This window comes from Rhagoletis pomonella, unplaced genomic scaffold (genome assembly GCF_013731165.1).
Source record: "Rhagoletis pomonella isolate Grant_MI unplaced genomic scaffold, Rhpom_1.0 Rhpom_scaffold_00004, whole genome shotgun sequence".
Classification (NCBI taxonomy): domain Eukaryota; kingdom Metazoa; phylum Arthropoda; class Insecta; order Diptera; family Tephritidae; genus Rhagoletis; species Rhagoletis pomonella.
This window is the reverse complement of record NW_023458558.1, coordinates 59,069,840-59,093,232: the sequence shown is the minus strand read 5'-3', so window position 1 is coordinate 59,093,232 and position 23,393 is coordinate 59,069,840. Positions and strand designations below refer to the sequence as shown.

Below are 23,393 nucleotides of genomic sequence, written 5' to 3'. Positions count from 1 at the left end.
CATTCGCTTCGCAAGTGACAATACCGCCCTAAAGAATATTCGGCTATTCAAATAACTGCCCAGGTCCACTCTTCGATCGGATATAAAAAGTGAGAAGGAATAAAGTTTAAGATTTTTGGCTAGTATTTTCTGGCTACTAAAATAATCATAAAGATCCTTTCTGAACTCGATCGCAGAATCAGAGAACCGATATGTCGCGTCTACGTAATCGAAACGACCAAGCTTCATATCAAGTCAAGGACTGTCACAACAACATCACTCCCCATATACTCTTTTGGGGAATTTGTATGCTGTAACAACAACAGCAACAACAACAACTTATTATTGCTAACAAAACAAACACTATTTTTCATATTTTTTTTAAAGCTTTTTTATTTTTTATTTCATTTTTATTTTACATTATTCATTAATTCATAAGCATTCATCATTAAATATATATAAAGATTATATTATTACATTTTACAAATTTGCATTAAATAGTAAAATCATATATTCAATCATAATTCAGTAATAGAGAATCCTTCAGTTAAGACGCGATCTGTATAAGCATTTACGTAGCTGGATTGTAAAAAATTGTTTATTTGACTTTTTTTTGTTATACATATGTAAAACAACATAATAGCCATTCCTTTTACTTTTGATTTCTTTCGGTTTAGAATTACATATGTAAGTAAATTGGCTTGATAAATAAAATTGATGTATGCAAATATGAGCTACATATGTAAATTGGTAATTGTTAAGAATGAACAGAATCTACAGTTTTTAAGTGTTTGCATGCATATTAAAATTATTCTGTGCTGCTCATATGTTTACATGTATTTAAGTATGTCTGTGTATTTAATAAATGTACGGGTGCTATGTGGAGTTTTTGGTGTTTGCGTGCAGTTAAAACCGAATTCAATAACTTTTCACAATGCTGATAATGAATTCGAAAGTCTGGCATTTTGAGTTTGTGTAAATGGCTTCGCTTGAACCGTGGTGACATTTTTTTTTTATTATTTAGATTCAAGGAGAATTTATACTACTCAACGTCTGCGTCTTGCATAAATGTCTTTTTGCTGATTTTTTGTTCATACTGTACATACATAATTTGGGCCTGTTCGAGGCACGTAATAAAAGCGGCATTACTGCCGTACTGATGTAAAATGGCAAAATTGTTGTAACTGCCCAACTGATAATACATTGCTTGAAATTTACACAGAACGTGATACTTTAATAATTCGCGCCACACTGCGGTTGTGATTGCAACTCGAACAAGCCCTATATCTCTCCTCAAATTGTTATTGTAAAGGCTCGCAAATAAATATTTGTATGTATATATATATATATATATATATATATTTTTTTTTAATTTAACAAAGCACTATTCTCTTCACAAGCGTACCAATTGAATATGGACAACATTGATTGTTAGATAATTTTTATTTGTTACAAAATTTGTTCAAATACTATGCTATACTACATGCAAGTGTACATTCATTTATAGGTGAAATAATTCTCTGTCAAGTACAGCTACAAAAGAAGCGCCCACATAGTTGTGTTGTAATTTTAAATTGTTTGCATTTACGCTTCTCTACTTGCCTTGTGCAATTTAAAGAATCTATTTCACTCTTCATTTCTCTCTCTTTCGATAAAATTGCGCATGTATGTACATATAGTGTAACACACTTACTGCCAGCATCGGTTATGTATGCCAGAAGAAAGCTAATCGCCCCATATGACACAATGCGGATAAAAGATTTTTCTTGTAGGGTAATCATGACTTGCGCATTTATTCATGAAAATCTGTATTTTACAAGTTTGATTAAACATGAATAAAGTAGGTTTGTACACTTAGACATCTTCGAAACATAAGAAGTAATGAGACAAATATAATCTATAAGCAAAATACAATTAAACGCGTACAAATGTGTGCAACAGGAGATACATTAAAATAACCACAACAATGAACTATTCAAATAAAACTGACTGTGTTATCTGTTTAAATACTTATGTAACACATGATTTGATAAAATGTAAATATAAGTGAAACATTTAAAATTAATTAAAACAAATCGTCACTAGGCACGAAGCAAGACGTACGAGTGTTTTGATGGCGATAAACGATACGCTTGAACACAAATTTCTGAAACAAGACGCATAAAAAACTTCGGCGTACAAAGAGCCGTAAAACTAGTTGACGGGAAAGAAAGACGCGTAAAAATGGATTCATGTCTTCCCAAGGACTGTCACTTTAGCATCATTAGCCAAAAAAACTCTTTGGAGACTTTGTATACTATTAAACCCGCAAGCATAGTTGACCGCGAAAATAAGTTTATCAGTAATGTTCTAAGATTCGTACGATTTAAGAATTTTGTATTGAAACGACTGTTATAACATTCCTGATGTTTCTTTTATAGTTTTTATATAAAATATTCAATATTTTCATCAGAACGTGCCTGTATATCTTTCTTTCTTCGCCGTCAAATATGTTAGGAATCTTTCTTCGTCTATGTCTTCTAAAGCGTCATTTTTTTCGTGGCCATATTTTGAACTCCCGTCTTCACTCATGTTTAGTGACGAATTATTTGAATTATATAGTAATTACGTAACTATGTATATATGTGCGTAAATATGCAAGAAAATAAATAAACAAGTATTACATTTAACATATTTCAAGTAAAGTGATGTGTACTATGCAAACTAAAGCACTTTGCTGAACACTTTCATTAACATTATTGAATAGTATCGCTTTTAATGTGCAATGTTCTTAATGGCTTTTGCGCTCCTATTTCAATAACCAAACATTGTATACGCATCTTTCGTTTACAAACTTTATAATTATTATATATGTATTTGAATTATAAATGCATTCGTATACAGTATGTAATTTTAGTCAGTGTACAATTATAATTCATGCTGGCGTTTGTATGTACGAGCAGTATACTTAAGTAAGCGCCTCTGCCTGTCGCGCATATGTAGTACTTCTTTCCTCATCCAGTTTGGTGGTGGCTTGTGTTGTTTTACTTGTTGCTGTTAGATGTACACGTATGTACATATGTACATATATGCCTCCTACTGCCAGGCACCAACAGTGTAGTTGTAACTGAAATGACCCATGCGTCGTTGGCGGCCACCTGGGAAAAGTGCAAAAATAAGTTAGCATATTTCTTCAAGTAAACATAAGTAGATAAATAAGATATTTCTTTAAACATATTAGTGTAGAAAAAGGTAGGCGAAAACTCACTATGACGTACATCGACAAAAATTGTGGAGATAAAAACAAACGTATAGATTACTACGTATATTTGCTATAGTAAGTACTAAAGCGTTTACTTATGATAGTCTGCTTTCGAAGAGCTTCGCTTTGAGTGGCGAACATTTAAGGGGTTCTCAAGATATACACAAAAGTATCACTGGCACGCTATAGCGGGGAACTAGCAGACGTTTTCTCTATGCGCTTAAGTAATATTAGGTTTATAGTCATTTATAGTATTTTTATTTAAAATGGAATTTCCTAGTACTCACGCGTGTTTCTTGAGTAAATAGCGAATCTGTATACTTGGTTATGAAACATTAAAAATGATAGTGAAATCTTTCTAATAGTAGCCACTTCCTGTAGAGTCTACAGTGTAGGCAAAGCAGCCCCAAGTGACTTTCGGATGCATAACAAGACAAGCACACTCTACGAAATTTAAAATGGGATACGTGAATGCCGACGATGTAATAGTATATAAAATTAAATTTTAATTTATGTATTTTTGCCTTAAAATCCAAAGGAAAGTCCGGTAAGGTGTCAAAATGGTTGCTTCTTTACAAAGTAATTAAAAACTTTTATAAAATATTAAGTCCTAGGGTTATGATTTTTTTTTTTAATACTGTCTCTATTAAAGTATGCAGCCATTCCCTTGTAATTATTTTAAAATTCTATTAGATTTTAAAGATCGTAGGAATTATTTTAAAATGCTATTAGGATTTTAGTACAGTGAGTCTAAAAAATGTTTACGTGTTTACTTTTTTTTAGTATTCACAATGTTTTTCAAGTTAATTTATTTTTTGTTATTTTTCTATAAAACTATTGTCCAAGCATATAAATCAAAAGTTTCAAACGTTATAAAAAATTTAGGAAAATTCAACAAATTTTCATCAAAATTTCGACCTGTATAATCTGATATTTTAAACATTTTCTGGGTATGCAGTTTTATGCCCCTACAATTTTAGTTTCAACCGGCTAAAAAGTTCCGTTAATTTTTGAGAATTTTTCTTTTCTGACTGCTTTTGCGGATTTTTTTTTTTATATGACAAGTGCAATTAACAAAAACTGGCGTTGATTTTTCAAAATTCTGTTGCGAACTGCCATTTTATTTAATATGAAATTTAAAAAAAAAAAGTAATTTGAAATTTTGATGAAAAGTTCTTAAATTTTAGGTAAATTTAAGGAATTTTGAACAACTTGAAACTTAGATTTATATGGTTTTGGCTAAAGTTTGGACAATATTTTTATAGAAAAACAAGTAAAGAAGTCCAAGATCGGGCGAAGCTGAACCTTAAATACCCGGCGCACGTATTAAATAAATTTTTTCAACGTTCCGAAAACTACCGTTACTTGTTTTTATAGAAAAATAACAACAAAACAATGTTACTTGAAAAACATTGTGAATATAAAAAAAATCAACACGCGAACAATGTTTGAGTCACTGTTTGTACATTTTACAGCAGCGACCGAAAATAATGATGTTTTCAAAATTTCACTAAAAAAAATCATAAGCTGTACGTATGTATGTACATATACAGTGAGCTTGAACAATATGCATACCCTGACGTTTTGACGATTTTGTTTCTTTATATTTTCCATACCACATACATATTTCTTATTTTTTTTTATAAAAATATAGCTCTATCGCCAGCAAAAGCAGAAGAATACATTTTTAAAATTTTATGCAGAACTCGAAAAAATGCAATTCGATTTCTCAGAAAAAATTGTTGAGTATGCAGTTCTGTAGCCCTTTAAATCTAAGTATAATAAAGTGTAAGTTTAAAGTCGCTAACAATTACCGTTGATTTTTGAGAATTATTTTCGCTGAGGGTGTTGCGTTCATGTGTTATATGGAACAAAATGCGCAATACCCTCACAAAAAAAATCTTAAAAATTAATTCAATTCGACTTTTCAGGAAATTCAAAATTTCATGAAAATTTCTTAGTATTTCTTGCATTTTCATCGAGTTCTGTATCAAATTTAAAAACAAACACTTCTGAGGTTTTGTTGTTGGATGAACTATATTTTTATAAAAAAAAAAAATTGCATGGAAAAAATAAAGAAACAAAATCGTCCAAACGTCGGGGTATGCATATTTTTGACGTTGACTTATGTATGTATATGTTTCTTTATGTCCTATATGTAAATTTTAAATTGATTATGACTTTTATTAACTGCACAGAAAATATAAATACATCTTTTGATTAAAAATAAAACTTTATTTTTTGAGTGTGATTTTTTTGCTCAGAAATAATGATTTTTTATTGAACTATAATTATTTGATATTAATTACTTAATGAGTTTATTTCTTTTTTATCAGGAAAAATCATTATTTTTTTAGTTTTTATTTTTTTTCATCAAATATTACGTTTTTTTTAAGTTATATTTTTTGATCGAAAATAAAACTAATTGAGAATAAGTTTTTCTCTCAGAAATAAAAATTATTTTTTTAGTTTTATGGCAGATCGAAAATCTCAAAACGTCCCACCCTAGCACTCGTCAGCATATGCACTCAAAGATTACAAGAAATTGATATACATATACATATATATATATGATAAATTTGTGCAAAGCACAAAAAAAATATCGTTTAAACACTTATTATAGAAAGCGGTCTCGCATTTTGAAGTTTTTCGATACGCAAAAAAAAAACTTAAATATAATTGCTGTTTTTTAGAGATAAAAAACCGCTCAAGAAATTAGTTTTATTTTCGATCATGATAAAACATTGCATCATATTTTCGATAAAAATAATTAGCACTCGAAAAAGGGTACGATAAAACTCAAAAATTTATTATAAGTACTTATCGCAAATTTTAAAACCTTAAAATAATGATTAAATATCTTTTTTTTATAGAACTAAATAATGATTACGGTTCCTGTTTTATAACAACTTGATTCCTGCAATGCATTAAAAATTTGTTAAGTAATAACCCGCATAGTGACAAAAAATAAGCGAAATATGAGTAATGCTTTTGAATGTAGGTATACAAAAAGTCAGAAATACAAATAATTTCGAAACAAATTTGACATGATCCTTAGTCATACAACATAATAAAAAAATTACAAATTGTACACAGAACAAAACATCAAAATAAATTATTAACGGAAATCTATAAAACAAAATGTCATAAATCATTTCTGGAAGTTCTTACCCCATAACAGTTACGTTCTTCTATAATAACAATCATAGTTCAATCGTTAAAACTAGATTTTTGTTATGATTTTCAGTATTCGATTGTGAATCACATATGTACATGTATGTGCTTTCATATTTTATTTCCTAGATCACAAAGTATTCAAAGAGAAGATGAAACGCATTTACGACCTCAAATTTTTTTGCTAATTATAATGACTAAAAATAATCAATTTAAAATCCAAAATTGTGATTTTTGATCGAAAAGGAAAAAATTATAAAAAAACGGATAAATATTAAAATAGAAACCTTCCAAATAAAGATTATCATCACAAAAAAAATACCAAATAACTACTATGTATTTAAATATCTGTTCAGCTTCCTCCAAGATACCTGTTATGACATCACTCGAAAATTACCCTTATTCGTAAACACATATTGCCATACTATTTTATTCCTATGCTATAATTAATAGATATGTACAATTAACCGCCCTGTATAAACATTATTTCGTCGTTGTCACGTACTCAATAGAACATAACATTAACGAAAATGGTCATTAATAGAGCGATTAGAGCCGTTTTTGGGGCACACTTTTAGGCGTAGAAGTTAAATCAATTGATATGCCATGATTTTTGCTTTTGGCGTAGGGAAAGGGCGGTAAGTTCCGCATCAATCATAGCTTAGAAATAAAATCGACTGTTGCGAACAAAGGTTCGCAACATCTTAACGAAATCTTTAACAATATCGGAAATGTTTTCCTAATTGTGTAACGATTTCTTTACAAATTTTCAAGAGAAATCGTATAAAGGAGTTTGAATCGAACTCGTAAAGAAATTGCTATACGATTTCTAAAATACAAATCAGAACTGTTTCTTCATAGCGCAGCATTATTTTAATTACTTAACAGATTTTTAACCGACTTCACAAAAAGGAGAAGGCTATCAATTCCTCGGAACCGATTTCTATAATTATTTTGTTAAAGGAAAAGTGGCACCTCACAGGTGGTCCCACACTAATTTGGTTTAAATCCGATAATTCGATCGTAAAGAAATTAACGGTTAATTTTAAAATTTTATATGGGAATTGAAGTCGGTTTTATTTTTTGATTGAAAATTACTTGTTTTTCAAAATCTCGTGTACAATATATTTCGTTTTACAGAATCGCGAATGAATGAAGTATCGCTTCTGCATATTTAAGGGTTAATACGACAAAAAAATAAATAAATGTGGCATATTTTGAGGCGCTCTCTTTTAGCACAGCGGAACTATAGCACTTCATTTTACTACGCTTTGCGAATAGAATGCTAATACTTGAAATTAAGTTTTCTAACTTCTATTCAATGCATGAAACTGTGATTTATAATAGCTAGTTTTTTGCATATAACTATGAGCTATAATAATTATGTATGTATGTCGTTAAAATACAAAAAAAAAAAATACATGATTTACTTCCAAATACATGGTATTTGTGTACGTACTTTTAACACAATTTCATTCAGTGGGACTTTTCTGGCTCGATTACACGCACGTTTTTTGAATTCACACAGGTGGCGGCGGTGGTGGTGTCGGTTGTATTAGAGTTGGTAGCACATAGTAGTAACAGTAGTGGATCGAGTGAGTAGTATAGCGAATATTTTGGTAGTTGTCGGTTGTGTTGTTGGTTTTATTTTATTTTTGTTTTAACATGATTTACAAACATTCATTCAATAATACAAAAAGAAGTTTTAAGTTTACAATTGTTTGTTTCCTTTTATATTGGCTTTGTTTGGATAGCAGAAACGTAAGTAGTAGAAATATATAATTATGTATAATGTGGAGGTTTTTCTGTTTGTTTATTTGCGCTTGGTTTTGCAAATTTAAGTGAACAACAAATTGGTTGGTTGGTTGTTTGGTGGTTGATTGGTTCACATAATTTATTTACGCTGGTTCAGACGATTTACACGTACTGGAAGTAGAGAGAAACACGTGGAAGAGAGAGAAAAAACAAAAACAAATTGATTAGTCAAACATATACACAAAAACAAAAGGAAAGGTAGCAAATTTTAGTTGAACAACAATGACAAGAAATAGCATTCATTTAAGATATTTTTTTTTTTTTTTTTTTTTAGTAATAACTCAAAATAAGAAAGGTTTCACATTCAGTATTACATGGCTTGAGTTTGAACCTTTGACAAATGGCCAAGGCTGGTGGGGGGTTACTTAAGGGTATTTATTTTCGATGTAAGCGCATTCATTTAAATTATAAATATAAGGTAAATCAACAAAAGTTGTAAGGACTAACGGCATTTAACATTTTTTATTTGGCTAGAATTTTTAACATTTCGTTGTGCCAGTTTTAGCTAATCGAAAGCTAAAATGTAGAGTTGGGAAGTATGTAGGCAAATGCGTTAGTAGTAGGCAAAAGTAAAGTGTGGTACGAATATTTAAAAATTGTATGTTAAATATTCTCTGATAGATACGCAATGGAGTACTGAAGATTTAAATTTGCTTTTGAACTCAAACTCAATTCATTTTCGTTTGATTAGTGCATTGGAACAAGCTGTTTTTTTTTAAATCATTTTACTGGTTAGTACACGTTTTAAGAACAACTCACAACAAATTCAATTAATAAATTCAACACCAACAACTCTATATACTAATACGAACTTTTTTGCGCTCAACATCCACGCCGATCGATAGACACAGTGTTTGGTGTACGTACATACATATACATATATACACAGGTATACTGCGAAAGAATTTTCTTTATTTTACAGCTGTAGCAGCGTTTTAGTTCCTTTTAAATTGTTACAAGTATTTTTTAATGCAATTTTATTAAAAGTTTTTTATTTTTTATTTTTTTTCCATTTAATTTATAATTTATTTTTGGTTTCATTTTGCTGTGTTTTATGATTGAATATATTATTTTACCGTTATCAGTAAAATTATAAGGATGCTTGTAGGTATTTTAAGTGAAGTATTGTGTTGTTTTTTCCATGGTATTACTGTTTAGAGGGATATGCTTTTTGTGCTTCGTTTCTGAGTTAAATGTTTCAAGTCTCTTATTCGTTAAGGCTCATCTGTAGTTAGCTTTATTATTTTGTTGGGTAGAGTTATTATTTCTCTTAATAATTTAAATCGCAGTTTAATTCCTAGACAAGAAATAAAAATGTTGATACATATTTTAGAATATGTTTAATCTGATCTGAGGGAATTGCATTATTGCCGAGTTACATGTTAGTGTGTAGTGTTGTTTTGCTTGTGTTAAGTACGCATTTTAATGGATTTTTGCTTGGTTGCCTGAGAAGAGTACTGTTTTATAGATTTAAGCTGAAATGATAATTTTTAAGCACTGTTTTCTAATCAACGTTAGAAAAGTATCACTTGTGCAAATATATATGAGCCATCTTCGTCAACTAAAGCCACCCCCTCTAAAAAATAAGAAAAAAATGGTTATAGATTTCAAAATTTACGTTTTTTGAAAAGCAGTATGGCGGCAAAGTTTTGAAAAATGATTCGAGTCGCTTGAAATTTGTTACTTGGTAGTTTTTGGGATCGCTGATTACAAATATGACCATGGACTTTTAAAATTGAAAATGGCATATCCAACATGGCAAATTTAATAAATTAAAAAAAAAAAATCCATTTTGGATTTTAAAAATTCATATTCAGATTCAAATTTAGCGACCCCATAAACCCCTGAGTAAAAAGATTCAAGGGAATCAAATAAAATAGTACAAAATTTTCCGTCATATTGCATTTCAAAAAACGACGCTCACAATTTAAAAGTAAAAATTTTTCCTGAATTTTTTTTTTACTAACCAATTTTTCCGAGAGAGTGAATGAATTATCAAAAATATATCCGCCATTTAGAATTTTAAAAATCCCTGAACATATTCCGTAATCAGCTACCCCAAAAATCGCCCAGTAACATATTTCAAGTATCAATCAAATATTTGATTTAAAAAAACTCCACTCATTACACAGCGCAACAAATTTGAAGAAGTTGGAGGTGATGGGAATCGGACCAACAGCATTTGATTAAGCTGGTCAAATAATGAAAAAATACCAAAGGATTTGAAAATGTTCATTGTACTTGTTTATTTTTAAACCCTAAATTCACGACTTTAAGTAGAAATGGGAACCAACTTTTACTAATGCTTTGGCATTTATTTATTTTTGGACCTCTTTTAATGAATGTAGTTGGTCTCATTACCATCACTTTTTGATGCACTGTGTTATTGAAAAGTAAACATTCTAACCGAATTTTCAGTAATGCAACCGATTTTTCTATGAACAAATGCCTCATATACATACACAAATTTAAATTTGCGAAAATGTACTGTTTGTGATTTCAACATTTTTTTTTTTTTGTTTTAAATACCACGATACGCCTGAAAGCAATTAAATATGTATCTTTATCAAATATGAGAAAATAGTAGTAGCACTCCTCTGAAGCAAAATTTAGTATGCGCACACAAGTGCTTATACGTTTTTTTTCAAACCTTGGCTTAGATGAGATCCTAATCGCGCTACTTGGATGAAGTTCGAACTTATATGAGCACATGCTTTTAGTAAAAAATTAGATAAAACAAAATTGCAACAAAAAAGAGAGATATGACTTAAGCAGACAATATTTTAGTACATGCACATAAAATACAAAAACAATGGTAAAAAAACAAATAAGTCATGGCAGTGATTAGCAATATTAAACCTACAAATTGATAAAAAAAAAAATACAATGCAATGCCAGTTTAGTGAGTGTTAAAGGACTCTGCACATACACTCGCTGGCGTAACGGGGCTGCAAGCAGGATTTTGAAATTGACAAAATCAAATAGTAACGGCAGTTCAGGTGTAAATAGTATGCATTTTAAAGCATTGGTTTTTCCTTTTACTTTTTTTTTTGTTGGAAACATAATTTTTTTGTTGTCATTTAATTGCTTGCCTATTTACGCATATAGCAGCTATACAAAAATGTTGCTTTAAGCACAATTAGAAATAGTTTTTTGCAGTTTTTTTGAGATCTAGTTGCTGTTTATAGAATTTGCATTGCACAAAAATTTTGCTTGCTTTAACATTCTACGCTTGCAGTATGTAGATATCAAAAGATGTAATTTTTTTATAGATACCTTGTTTAATTTTATAAATATTTACGCCTAGAAATCATTTAGAATATCCCGAAACTTCCGTGTTTAAATCAGTATCAATATCTGTTTTTCGTCTTCTTCGTCTTCGGCTTTTTTTCTCATATGTCACACGCATTTTAATCGTATGGTGGTGCATGTGAAAATATTAATATATGATTTAACGTAAACCTAAGTTTTTCTCTTGTGTAACATATCATTTTGTGTAAATGATTTTCTTCTTTGGTTGGATTTAAGGTTTGTGATAATTAATGATTTTTCGTGTGCGAATAGTATTTGCAGCTATGCACTGTTGCTGTCGAAGCAGTGTTCTTGTTTGATTTTTCAAAATCACATTTTTTCCTCATTTTTAACGAAATTATTTTTATTTTCATATATTTTTTACGCCTAAATTATATATCCATATATGTATTATTTTATACTCGCTGCTTGCATTATAAAGTGCTAAGACGTCAAAATCAAGCGTTTTTCTATGTATTTCACGCAGAAGCCAACTCGCTTGCTGCTTTAATATTCCTTACGAAATTTCGACAGCGTTCATTAATGACGTCGAAGCAACTTTTGCTTGCAATTTTCTTCCTTTTTTCTTGGTAGTTTAAGTTGAATTGTCCATGCGGTGTTTTGCCGTATTTTTGTTTTCTATTCTTGTTTATTAAGCATTTGCTTGCAATTGTCGCTTTGTTTATTTGGTGTCTTAACTTACGAGTGCGTTAAATATTTAGTAAATATTTTTTTTTTGTTTATTTGGTTTTACTTCATTCATTTTATATATAAATATATGTATATATATATATATATCGACTTTTTAAGATCATTCTTTATTTTACTGAATTCTTGTTGACTTTCTATGCAGATTATTGAAAAATCTGAACTGCAGACGTAACTCAAGATCTTTTCTTACTGCAAACATAAAAACAAAAAGACAAAAAGACACAAAAGACAAGTAAATGTTAAATAACTGCAAATGAAAAGTAAGGGAATATGTACGAGGGTGCAATTCAAAGGATATTAAATGAAAAAAGATACACTATTATATTTAAGTCAAAGTGTTGCAGTAACAAAACTTTGCTTGATTGGTAAAGGGGAATTATGTGGGCCAAAGAATCTGTTTAAGAATTGTAGAGAGTTGGTGAAGAAAAACGACAATGAATAAAAACAAACCAGAGACCGAATAGAAGGGGTGATACTCAAGGTGGTAATTGACGGGGACATGGAAGGCAAACAACTGAATCAAGAGCAAAGGAACTGAATTTCAATAAAGAGAAAAGGAATTTAGGTACAATACAAGAGGACATAGAACTCGTCCTAAATAATAGACAAAAGAGCAATAAAACAAAGTAGTGAAGTCCATGGAAATACGTCTATGTGATGGATTTAAAAGTAAAAGGCTGTATTTTGAAAACTGAGAAAATGAATGCATGTACAGTGCCTGTTCCTTGAATTACGAACGAGCAAGACAAATTTATACCAGTACCCGGTTGACCGAGCTATACTTATTAAAGTGTTCCAAGGTTTGGTCATGTGGTCATTTGGATAGATTTAATTTATAAATATGTTTGTATGTAATATCGTTAATGCAATTTATTATTTAGCATTATGATAATATGGCATATAAACATGCATGTATATGCACATGAGCCTTTATGTCCACAAAAAATTTATCAATAAGTTAATATTTTTGCCGAATAGCTACATATCTCAGTATAAAGCGAGACAAAATGAAAATAAAATACTTTTAAAAATATGCCTCGATAGCTCAGAATTCTATAAAAAGGATATTTTGGAAGTAAATTAAAAAATTTAACATTTTTATTCTAATAAATTAATTAAACATCTTGTTAAAAAATTGGGTGTCACAAATCTGTTTTTTTTTAATAGTTGATAGAGGGGTGGGTTGCGCCAAGCTACTCGGCGGCAATTTTTTTCCGGAGAACAGCTAGATATTCTTTTCTCATGTATCGTGCTGCAACGGTAGTTGGGTGCATATCTCAAAAATTATAAGTACATATTTAAGAAATATGTATGTATTAACTTCTTGTAATTCAAAGGAGAAGTTCTGTACATCTATGAATGTGCCGCTAATTAATGTCACAATTAAAACAAAAAAAAAATAAAGAGAAACGAATTGTGTACTTTGTTTAAACAAATAAGAGCGAACTTTTGCCATGATCTAAGCAGTAGGAAAAATAAATGAGCAATAATGGTGGCCGCTGCGTATATGGTATGATTCTTTTCTATGGAAAATCACATACATACAATGAGCTGATGACAGCGTAGAACTTTAAAAAAAAAGAAAGCTTTTCGATAGAACATTCAGTTTAAGTTTACATTGAATAAGCAAAGCAATGTAAGATTTTATGACCAAATTTTACATATGACGAGAGAGCTAAACACAACGAACACAGCAATCTTTTAAAATAAAATATAAAAATCTGAATGGGAAAAGGAGAATCACATCAGATATTAAAAACTCAAATAACGGCGTTAGTTTACATTTGAACAGTTTGTAATAAATCACGCAACAGAAATTCCATGTTTGATGAGTTCACTTGGCGTGGATGAGATTTCTTTTCATATACATATATGGATGTTTGTATGATGTAAATATGTACACCAAGTAGAAAGATGCTTAGTGAATTGGGTAGTGGACGTCCTGTGTAGATTGCGTACATTAATAGTGGATATTGTACATATGTATGTATGTTTGTACTATGTGTATGTATATTCTTGATTTGTTTGTCGCCTGTTGTTGGTTTGTGACTTGCATTTAATGTTTTCGCTTTGTTTTATAGCCTTTTTACAAAAGCAACACACACAAACTCACATGAGTGCATTATAACTGTTGGCACTTTGATTGAACGCCGGCGAGGGCGATGGTGATGGCAATTCCGAGCTAGGTGTTACTGCACGACTTCCCGGTACCACCATATTATCCGGATCGACTTCAGGATCAAAGTCATCGCCACCCACCACATTGTCGTCGTCCTCTTCGAGATCGTATTCGATGCGCGGCTGCTGTCCACGTGATAGTGATGAAGATGGCGATGACATTGAAGCTGGCGGCAATGCCATGTTGGCTGGCAGAATTAATTTCGGCAAATTCGGTTTTAATTTTTGGACACGCACAACTGTTGATTGGTTGGTTTATTGGCGGGTTGTTGGTTGGTGTGTGCAATATACATACATACATATGTTAGGCGATGAACGTAACGTTGGTGTACATTTTCGATTTGTTCAATTTACACGTGTATAGATTAACATTTTTTTGTTGCAGTTTTCAAGGACGAATTTTTCATACGAATTTTACGATTTTTTTTTTTAATTTTAGAATTTTTAAATAAATAAACAAAAAAGTATTAATAGGAGTTACTCTATACTAAATCTGTTTATATGTATGTAAATACAACAAAAATGGGAAACGAACCAGGTAAAGAAAAGCAACAAACAGTTAAGAGTGGATTTACATTGGCGGGAATTGACAAATTACACAAAGGAGCATATTTTGAATGAATGAAATGAACTATGACTAAGGCAATATGACGAATGCAAGCTAAGCTTGCAATTCATGCCTGGATATGAGGTGACGCTAAATGAAGTTTGGACATTGAAATGTAATTGTATGTAGAAGAGCCGGGATTTGATGACACAGTAGTAAATTAGGAATTCTACATAGTGATGTAATCGCTTCAATGAAAAGTCCCGATGAGTTATGATGGCTGCATATTAACTTTCTTACTAATTTACCCTTATAAAATTAATGCATTACGTAATCTACATTAAAGCTCTGTTCACAGTAAGGATATTCCCCAATATTTATTGAAGACCCAGTTAACAACTATTCAGTTAGAGTTCACCAAATTGTAAAAATAACAAGAACATCAACATTTTAACAAAGTAATGAATTAACAAAACACGAGACTTCAACAAAACAACTGAACGATCGATGAACAACGCAGTGACGATGACGGTTTTATACAATGTGACACATTTTCGCACGAAACTTCAGAAACGAACTATTTACGTTGGATAATTGGTTAAATGTTATACGCAGTGAGATGCATTTTGGGGAGAGAGAAAGAGAACAGGGTCATCCATATTACCTGATGCCAGAATATTGAACACATTACTACAAGCTGGCATTGTTAATGAGCGGCAAGTTTAACCGAAGGAAGCTTAAAGAACGCTAAATGTGAATTTAACAAATTTTAATAAAATTTAACATCTTTGGAAAGGGGTATGCAAGCAATTGTTCCATAATATTTTCCTTTAAGAAAAAAAAAATGTGCATTGATATAATCGAATGCATCAGTTATCGGTTGGCTTCTTTAAATTTCCTTCTCTTCGCGCTCGTTTGCATTTTGAATAATATTGAGTGCAGCCACTGCAACGATTGCTGGCGTAGGCAGCCTGGGCATTGCTGCCTCTGGCATTTGTGCTACTAATTCAGCCCCAACATATTTCACATCTAAATTTTCGTTGCCAACATCATGCGAGTCGTTCTCATTTTTCAATGAATTTAAATCATTGACATTATCTGGGCAATCGTATGCTTTGGCCTTGAAGTCATCTGATTTCTCCATAGGAGCAGCTGTAATGGTAAGAGCTGTCTCGGATAGTTGCATTTTTTGCTCAAATTCGGTTGCAAGTGGTTGCGATGTGGTTGTGTTGGCGGCACATGATGACGATGATGCGCCAATCGGTGATGTTTGCAAATGAGCGGACAGAACTAACGATGGCGGTGATAAAAGTGGCAATGGCGTTGGCGATGATGTGGATAACGGTAAGCGCATGAATTTGCTTTCAGCAGCTGTTGATGATTGCATTTCAGCTGTGTGTGAAAAATATGAAGAATGGGATGCTTATATCAGATTACTTTTCAGCGACCTAATCAATTGACACTTAGATTGTACATATATAGAGTAATTAAACTTATGCTGACACTTTAACAAGGGCAAGTTAAACCTGCAGGGAGTCGAGTGAAACACACTAGAGCCAACGTTGTTTCGAGGAGTTGTAGTATGTGGGCCATTCTTAATAATCACCTAGAGATTGCAAAGGAATAACTAAATTAATACGCTAACTCACTTCTATCGATGTTACGTTGCAAATGTGCGGCGACTCTGTGACGCGCATCATTGAATTCCAAATGCAGACCTAATCTGAGTAACGATGAGTTCTTTTCCACTAATTCGGTTATTTCCATTTCGATCTTATTACCGAGCACTGAGGATCGCTGTTAAAACAAGGAGATAATTTTAATAAAACATATATATTTATATTATAAATTATAGAGACTCACCTGATTGGATGCCCTGAACTCTTCAATTGTGCGACACTTGAGCAGGGCCTTCACTAAAGTCACAACAACAGGTGGACTAATGAAATTTGTTTCAACATTTAATACTCTCAGGGTTTTGCTTTTCTCAATTGCTTCAGCCAATAGGAGAGCCGTTTTATCGGTTAGACCGACATTTGTTAAGGACAGAACTTCCAAATGTTCATTATCGGGCAGTACTTGGAAAAGTTGTTCGAATTTCTCATCGGAAATGTTCTGTAAATGTGAATATATGTACATGTATCCATATGCATAATTATTACACTGTACATGGTTTGAAATTTCACCCACTCACCTTAATATTATTTAAGTTCAGTTCAATCAATTTTGTATCGTTATCTTTTACACGTTTAATTGATTCCTCGACATCTGTGTTATTTGGTGGATCCATGGGGAACAATTTTGGTTGAGTTGATTTTGTAATACCGTCCCAACCCATACCAACTGGCTGACCTTTGTTCAACAATGAAGCATGATATTGATCCTGATTCATCATCGAATGGAAACCAAGTATAGCTGCAAAAGAAACGTAAAATTTGTTTAATGATAAAACCCCGGACAAAGACAAGTGTTTTTTAAGTTGAGTTCAGAAAAAGTTTCTTTTTTTTTGGAGTTTTAAAATCTGCGTAATTTTAATTAACTAATTTTTTTCTCGATAATACTTTTACATACCAGCCAAATCGATGATCTCTTCTTGGGTAGCATCGCTCAGCGCATGTTCATATTCATCGCCCAAATCGATAGCGATCTGTTCTTCAGCGGCAATTTCGCTTTCATCCCTTGCCGGTGGCACCCATTTCTTACCACGTACAGTACCCTTAACGTAAGGTTCGAATTCGGGTTCATCTGGTGCTTCCAAGGCTTGTTTGTTAATGTGTTCAATCAACTTCTTACGATTCAATGGGCCGGTGGGGTCTTTGTCGCATTCATAGCTGCAACGTTGATCGGGTGGCAGGAAATTGTCCTAAAGTAAGGGAAAAATAAGATTAGAATTGAACAGAAATCTTAAAAAAAAAAATGTAAGTCCCTTAAAGTCTAAAGGCCTTCTAAGTGCCGTTATTTTCACGGTTAAATGTCGCACAGTTCGAACATTTGTGAAAATAAGAAATAGAGAACATACTGACTTTTTTTTTAACTATCAGACTTCTCTGTAACGAACTCCCCTATAACGAATACTCCCTTATAAGGAAATGTCTTTGGAGTTAAGTACTGGGTTTTTTGTTGGTTTTTTTTCATAGGTTTGAAGTTTTTATGTAACGAATTCTGTAGAGTATTTCCTTAGGGCACGATTGGTACATTTGTACAGATTTGTACATTTTTTATATTGGGCTATTGGTACAAAATAAAAAAAATTTCGACGAAAGTTTTTTGTAGTCACACGATTGGTAAAATACAGCGAACTGCTATTGAAAATAAATAATAAAGAAAATTATTTGTGCACTCACACAATTGGGTTACGATTTGCACCAAATTTTGACCAAATGCCCAATCTTCTTACACCGCCTTTAAGCACACAAAACAGTTTATTTAACAGAGTGCATTTTTAAGCCTACCGAATTTCCACGAAGGTCAAAAACTCTATCCGTCGCTTTAAACATTGTAAAAATGCCTTTTAGTTTGGCCGAGAAGGTAAATGCCAATGTTTTTTAGTTCCAACATTAGAAACTAGGTGTTGTGGAAATTGCAGTTAGAGGGTATTGAATATAAGCTCTCGATATATATATATAATATTTTTGTTTTTCTGGCAAGGATTTTTTCACTGAACTGCTATATAAAGCTAATCTCTGGTATCGGACAATCAAATTTTTGACAAATGGTGCTTAACTCATAAATCTAAACAGACTGCCACAGGCGGGCAATTATTTAAATACGTAGTCTTCTGTAGGGGGTTTTCAGAGATCTGATTGTCCGATGGCGATTAAACGGACACAAATTTGTCAGATCTGGCAACGCTATTATCAATTGGTTTGCAAGAACAACGCTTGCAAATTGTGTGAATTTATTTCGAAAGTCATGGCTCGATTCTGTATCTACAGTGGTGCTCATTTTTGACTAAAAAGACATTCCAATAAGCAAAATTGTCGTAACAGAAGTGAAAAGAATTCACGAGGCATTGGTTCATCCACAAAAACTCGCTTTTTGGTTGAATCCTTATTTCTTTAAAATTGAGAACAGCAACAACGTTACTGTCAACAGCAAGCGTTTTCATTCGAGAGTTACTTCTCGAAATGATTCGACTCTACACTATTTTCTCTGAGGCCACGTGAAGTCATTGGTTTATGCGAACAAACCAGAACTTTTGGACACCTTGGAAGAACAAATTTTGCGAATTATTGTACTATAGGCCAGTAGCTCATCAAAAGTGGCGACTTCGAATAAGGGGGTATTTGGTCTCGCTGATTACGAATCTGAAGATTGATTTGAAAAATTCAAAATGACGGATCCAATACGGTAGATGATTTAAAAAAAAAAAGTTATAAAATTTGTATGTGAAGACATTCAACATTACTTTCTTTATGAAACTTTCTATGGGAGGGATTTCAGAGATGCTGATTACAACTCTAAAGTTAGTTTTGGAAAATCTAAAATGGTGGATCCTATAAGGCGGACGAATCTGAAAAGGAATCAGAATCTTGAACTTACAGACAAAGAAGAAATATGAAATACTTAAAAAATATACACAAAAAAAAGTAAAAATTATTAAAACTAAAGAATCCATAAAACTAAATATTAAAAAATTTTAAAAAATTTAAGTGGTTTTAAAAAAGTAAAAATGGTTTTCTAATATAGCCCTGCAACCACCATGTGGATACTATATTTGACGTAGACTTAATGCAGCCGTTACAGAAAAAATTCGTATTCGTTATAATAATAATAGTTTGGCACTTACACATATGTTAGTGTTTGGCCGAGTTTTTCGTTCGATTTGTGGCGTGCGCCTTGATGTTGCCACACAAAGGGGAGGGACCTACAGTTTTACAGTGAAAATTTTCACATTTGCTTTGAAATTTATTTTCGCAATTTGGCAAATTCCAAATTGATTTTAAACTCAAATTTGCTTAGAATTACATGTAAAATCCTCTATGATATACGCGCAGTCAAAAAAAATTGAGCCGCCCTAATGCACATATTTTTTAGTTTTTGAGCGACGGGTAAAAGTGTACATAATGAGGAATAAACATGAATGTCGTATCGCGTGGTAACATCGTTTTCAATGTGGGTCTTCACACCTGTCTGGTTATAAGGTTATACATTCAGTTCACAACAATAAAATACACTATATTTTTAACCACATAACCAAGCAAGTGTGAACACAATGAGGTTGTTCACGCTTGCCTGTTTATAAGCTTATGTGGTTATGTGGTTATATGTTTCATTCAGTTTACAACAATAAAATACACTACACAATAATAATTTTTAACAGATAACCTGATAACCAAATAAGCGTGAACTACCTCATTGTGTTCTAAAGTCTTATAAGTAGAAAACAAAATATATTAAACTCTTAATATTTAAAAATTATAATTTTATTTTACATTTTACTTACATCGGGATCAACTTCTTTGGCTAAAATGTTGATTTCTTCTGGTGACAACTGTGCCAGCAGAGCATCAACATCAACCTCATCATATTCGCTCAAGTCCTTGCCATATAATTTTGCAGGTGTAGTAAGAGTGGTAGTCTTTGTTGTAGATGAAGTCTGTAAAGATAAAAAAAATTGGAAGATTGAAATAAATGATAAATCACTAAAGCAGCTAATAAAAAAAGTTATTAAACTACATAATTAAAAATATATATTCCAAAAGCTTTGCAACTTTTCTAAGCGCCAGTGTGGTGGGAGGCTGCGGTGCGCGTCTTTTCACTTTTGGCACTGGGCGTAGTTTTAATTTTTGGAATTCAGGTACTGGTGAAGGTGGGCGTTGCAACTTTTTTGAAGAATCCATTGGCAGTTTGAATGAAATTATTATTGTTAAGTTCACCGCGTGCGCACTATGAGCCAAACTAGCAAACTACTAGACAGGAAATCGGCGTTTGGCGCGCTGCACGAATTTTTTCGTCTCTGAAACAGCAAATCCCGCGAAAAATATTAAAACACAAAGAAAATAGTAGAATTTCCTAAAAATCAATATTGCATTTCGTAATATACGAGCGCACCATATAAATTAATCCAATTAACGGCTAAAGAAAACGAAAAAATATATACAAAAAAAAAATACAAAAAATGACGTAGACAACAAAACCTTCAGACCTACCATTTGGTTGGCGCAGACAATAATCTTACAAGCGTTCAACCAAAAACTATTGTAAATATTATGAACCTCCGTACGTATGAAGTTCGCGCCTTCGCTTGCCGTCAAAGTTCAAATGCGACTGACTGAAACTACAAATCTACTATAGCAGGTCGGTTGGTAGCGTCTTTGGTTTTTGGACACCAAAGCTCTGCAACAACACCCTCAAGAAAGCAATACCAGCCTAAGAATGGGAATTGGAATAGGGGACAGACTATGTATTGTTTATGCTCCACTGAGATGAAGTAACGACTTCGGCAGCAAAGCTCAGTTTGCAGTTAACTTCAGCGTTGTTTCGTGGGATCGACTCAATGTCGTCTGTCTGCCTATCTGTCAGTCACATCAGTCAGCGGAAATTAGTGTGCTGTAGTAAGTACTGTGGATCAGCGAGCAGGCAAGCAAGAGTCGTCAAACCACTAGTGCAACAACTTACCTACCAAGCAACAAAAAAGCATGCACACGCTCTCATCGCTGGCGTGCTGTGCTGCACCCGAATTGCTAGCTTTTATGGATGACCTAAGATCGCAATAAGCAGCAGTAAAGGTGGTAAGACCCTAAGAGGCAGCAAACGCTTTTAAAGATTTATTATTGTTTTGGTTCATTTTTGTTTTGGACTGAGGTAATGTATGCGAATCGTGTGACGGCTGGTGCACTAAAAGCTAGGGATGAAGGTAAGTATGTGCATTAGACTGCATCACCAACAAAAGTTGCGATTTTTCCTCCGGGATTACAAGATTTATTATATTTGAGGACATCCTCCAAAATATTTTGGAAAAATATTAAGGTTTGCGTGAGGTGGACCGATTTGAAAAAACCTCTAAAAATTTAGTCTTTTATGAATAAAATTAGTTTTTTGACAAAACAGTTTAAGCTTACAAAATCTGCATAAAAAATTCAACGGAATTGTAATAATGAGATTTTCGTTGCCTTTCTTTTCACGTTTTTTCAAGGATTGGTTTAAGAAAAACTTGAATAAGAAGCCAAAACTATTCCGATTTAGACTTAGATATGAGGTATCAGTGGAAAGGTGTTTTCTCAGTCTTTTTATTTCTTTGCAAAAAACTTATTCACGTCTTGACTTTTTTTTCATATATCTACACATCTTAATTCAACTTCTGTTCATATGATGGTCGTTCATCCTACTTTTCTATTTCATACTTTGAATGAGTTTATTTGTAAAAATAAACAGGATGAGAAAATACCTTTCCAGTTTTTTCTCATAAGTCTAAATAGGTAAAGTTTTGGCTAAGTTATTCGAGTTTTTCTTAAACCAATCATTGAAAATGTTTAAAAAAAGCATCAAAAATCTCATTATTATGATTCCGTAGAACTTTTTTTTTAAATAATTTTATGCACATTTTTTAAGCTTAAACTGTTTTTTTTCATCTGCGGCGATCTTTTTAAAAAAATATTTCAAAAGACTATTTTGATTCATAAAAAAAAATTTTTTTGGTGTTATTTTGAAATCGGTCACGCAAGTTTTAATATTTTTATCAGAAATATTTTGGTGCAAGTCTTAAAATATAATAGATTTTATAATTCCAATGGAAACACAGTACCGATTTTTTTGTATGGGGAGTGATTCAGTCTAATGTGAATACATACATTAGTAAGACAAGCTACAATTCGAGACTTTAAGTTTATTGTTATTTTTTTCAAGTGATTCAGCTAAATGAAAGTTCAAGCGCCTCATTTGAACTTGCGGCTATCAGTGGGAAGCTTTTTTACTTTATGTTTTATTTTCAAAGAAGGGATAATGTAGTAAAAATCGAGAATATAATATAAAATAAGTCTTTAAATCGAAACGCTATGCATATTTCCGCTTTAGCCAAATATGCATAGCCTCTCAACTACTGCACTTAGTTGACTCGCTACATTTAGCAGTGTTCATGCTTTGCGAGGGTCCACAAATTGAGTGCTTCTCACTCACTATTAGTCTGGAGTCGTGTAGCGTGACAAAAGCAGTTGAATTGCTAGCTAAATCGTGACGGAGGAGACGCGATCGAATTGGCTATGCAAAGCTGATGAAGGGGCACCCATTGGTGCCGACCAAAACGAGAACTTGGCTGTGAAGATAACTAATACAATATATACAACTACACGCAAGCGCAGAAGTGCTAACGATTTAAAAGGTATACACTGAGATATGAGCCCTTACTTCCGCTGGCATGAACACTTTAAACTCGCCGAGCGTAACGCAATCAAAAGTGATTTTTAATGGTAGTAGGTTTTTGAGGCAAAGCTGCAACTGCTTCACTCAGTTGCGCAG

The 23,393-nt window shown here is 32.3% G+C and overlaps 1 protein-coding gene across 9 annotated transcripts in view; it reads right to left on the bottom strand.

Moving 5' to 3' along the window:
• Positions 1 to 601: 601 nt before the first annotated feature.
• LOC118737882 (tropomodulin) overlaps positions 602 to 23,393 on the bottom strand; it is a 205,299-nt gene continuing 182,507 nt past the window's right edge. For 4 of the 9 annotated variants that reach the window (XR_004992851.1, XR_004992847.1, XR_004992848.1 and 1 more), the window contains 7 exons: positions 20,383 to 20,535; positions 17,508 to 17,799; positions 17,131 to 17,351; positions 16,800 to 17,051; positions 16,586 to 16,733; positions 11,486 to 12,400; positions 8,007 to 8,320 (listed from right to left, as the gene is read on the bottom strand). Coding sequence is in view for 3 of the 9 variants with exons in the window: in XM_036468691.1 (XP_036324584.1) it covers positions 14,321 to 14,628; positions 16,586 to 16,733; positions 16,800 to 17,051; positions 17,131 to 17,351; positions 17,508 to 17,799; positions 20,383 to 20,535 (1,374 nt within the window). In the remaining 6 variants the exon portion in view is untranslated. Of the gene's footprint in view, positions 3,117 to 8,006; positions 8,321 to 9,196; positions 9,507 to 11,485; positions 12,401 to 14,193; positions 14,629 to 16,585; positions 16,734 to 16,799; positions 17,052 to 17,130; positions 17,352 to 17,507; positions 17,800 to 20,382; positions 20,536 to 21,088; positions 21,194 to 23,393 lie in introns of those variants that run through there. The other 5 variants (XR_004992852.1, XR_004992849.1, XM_036468687.1 and 2 more) reach the window with 5 other exon arrangements.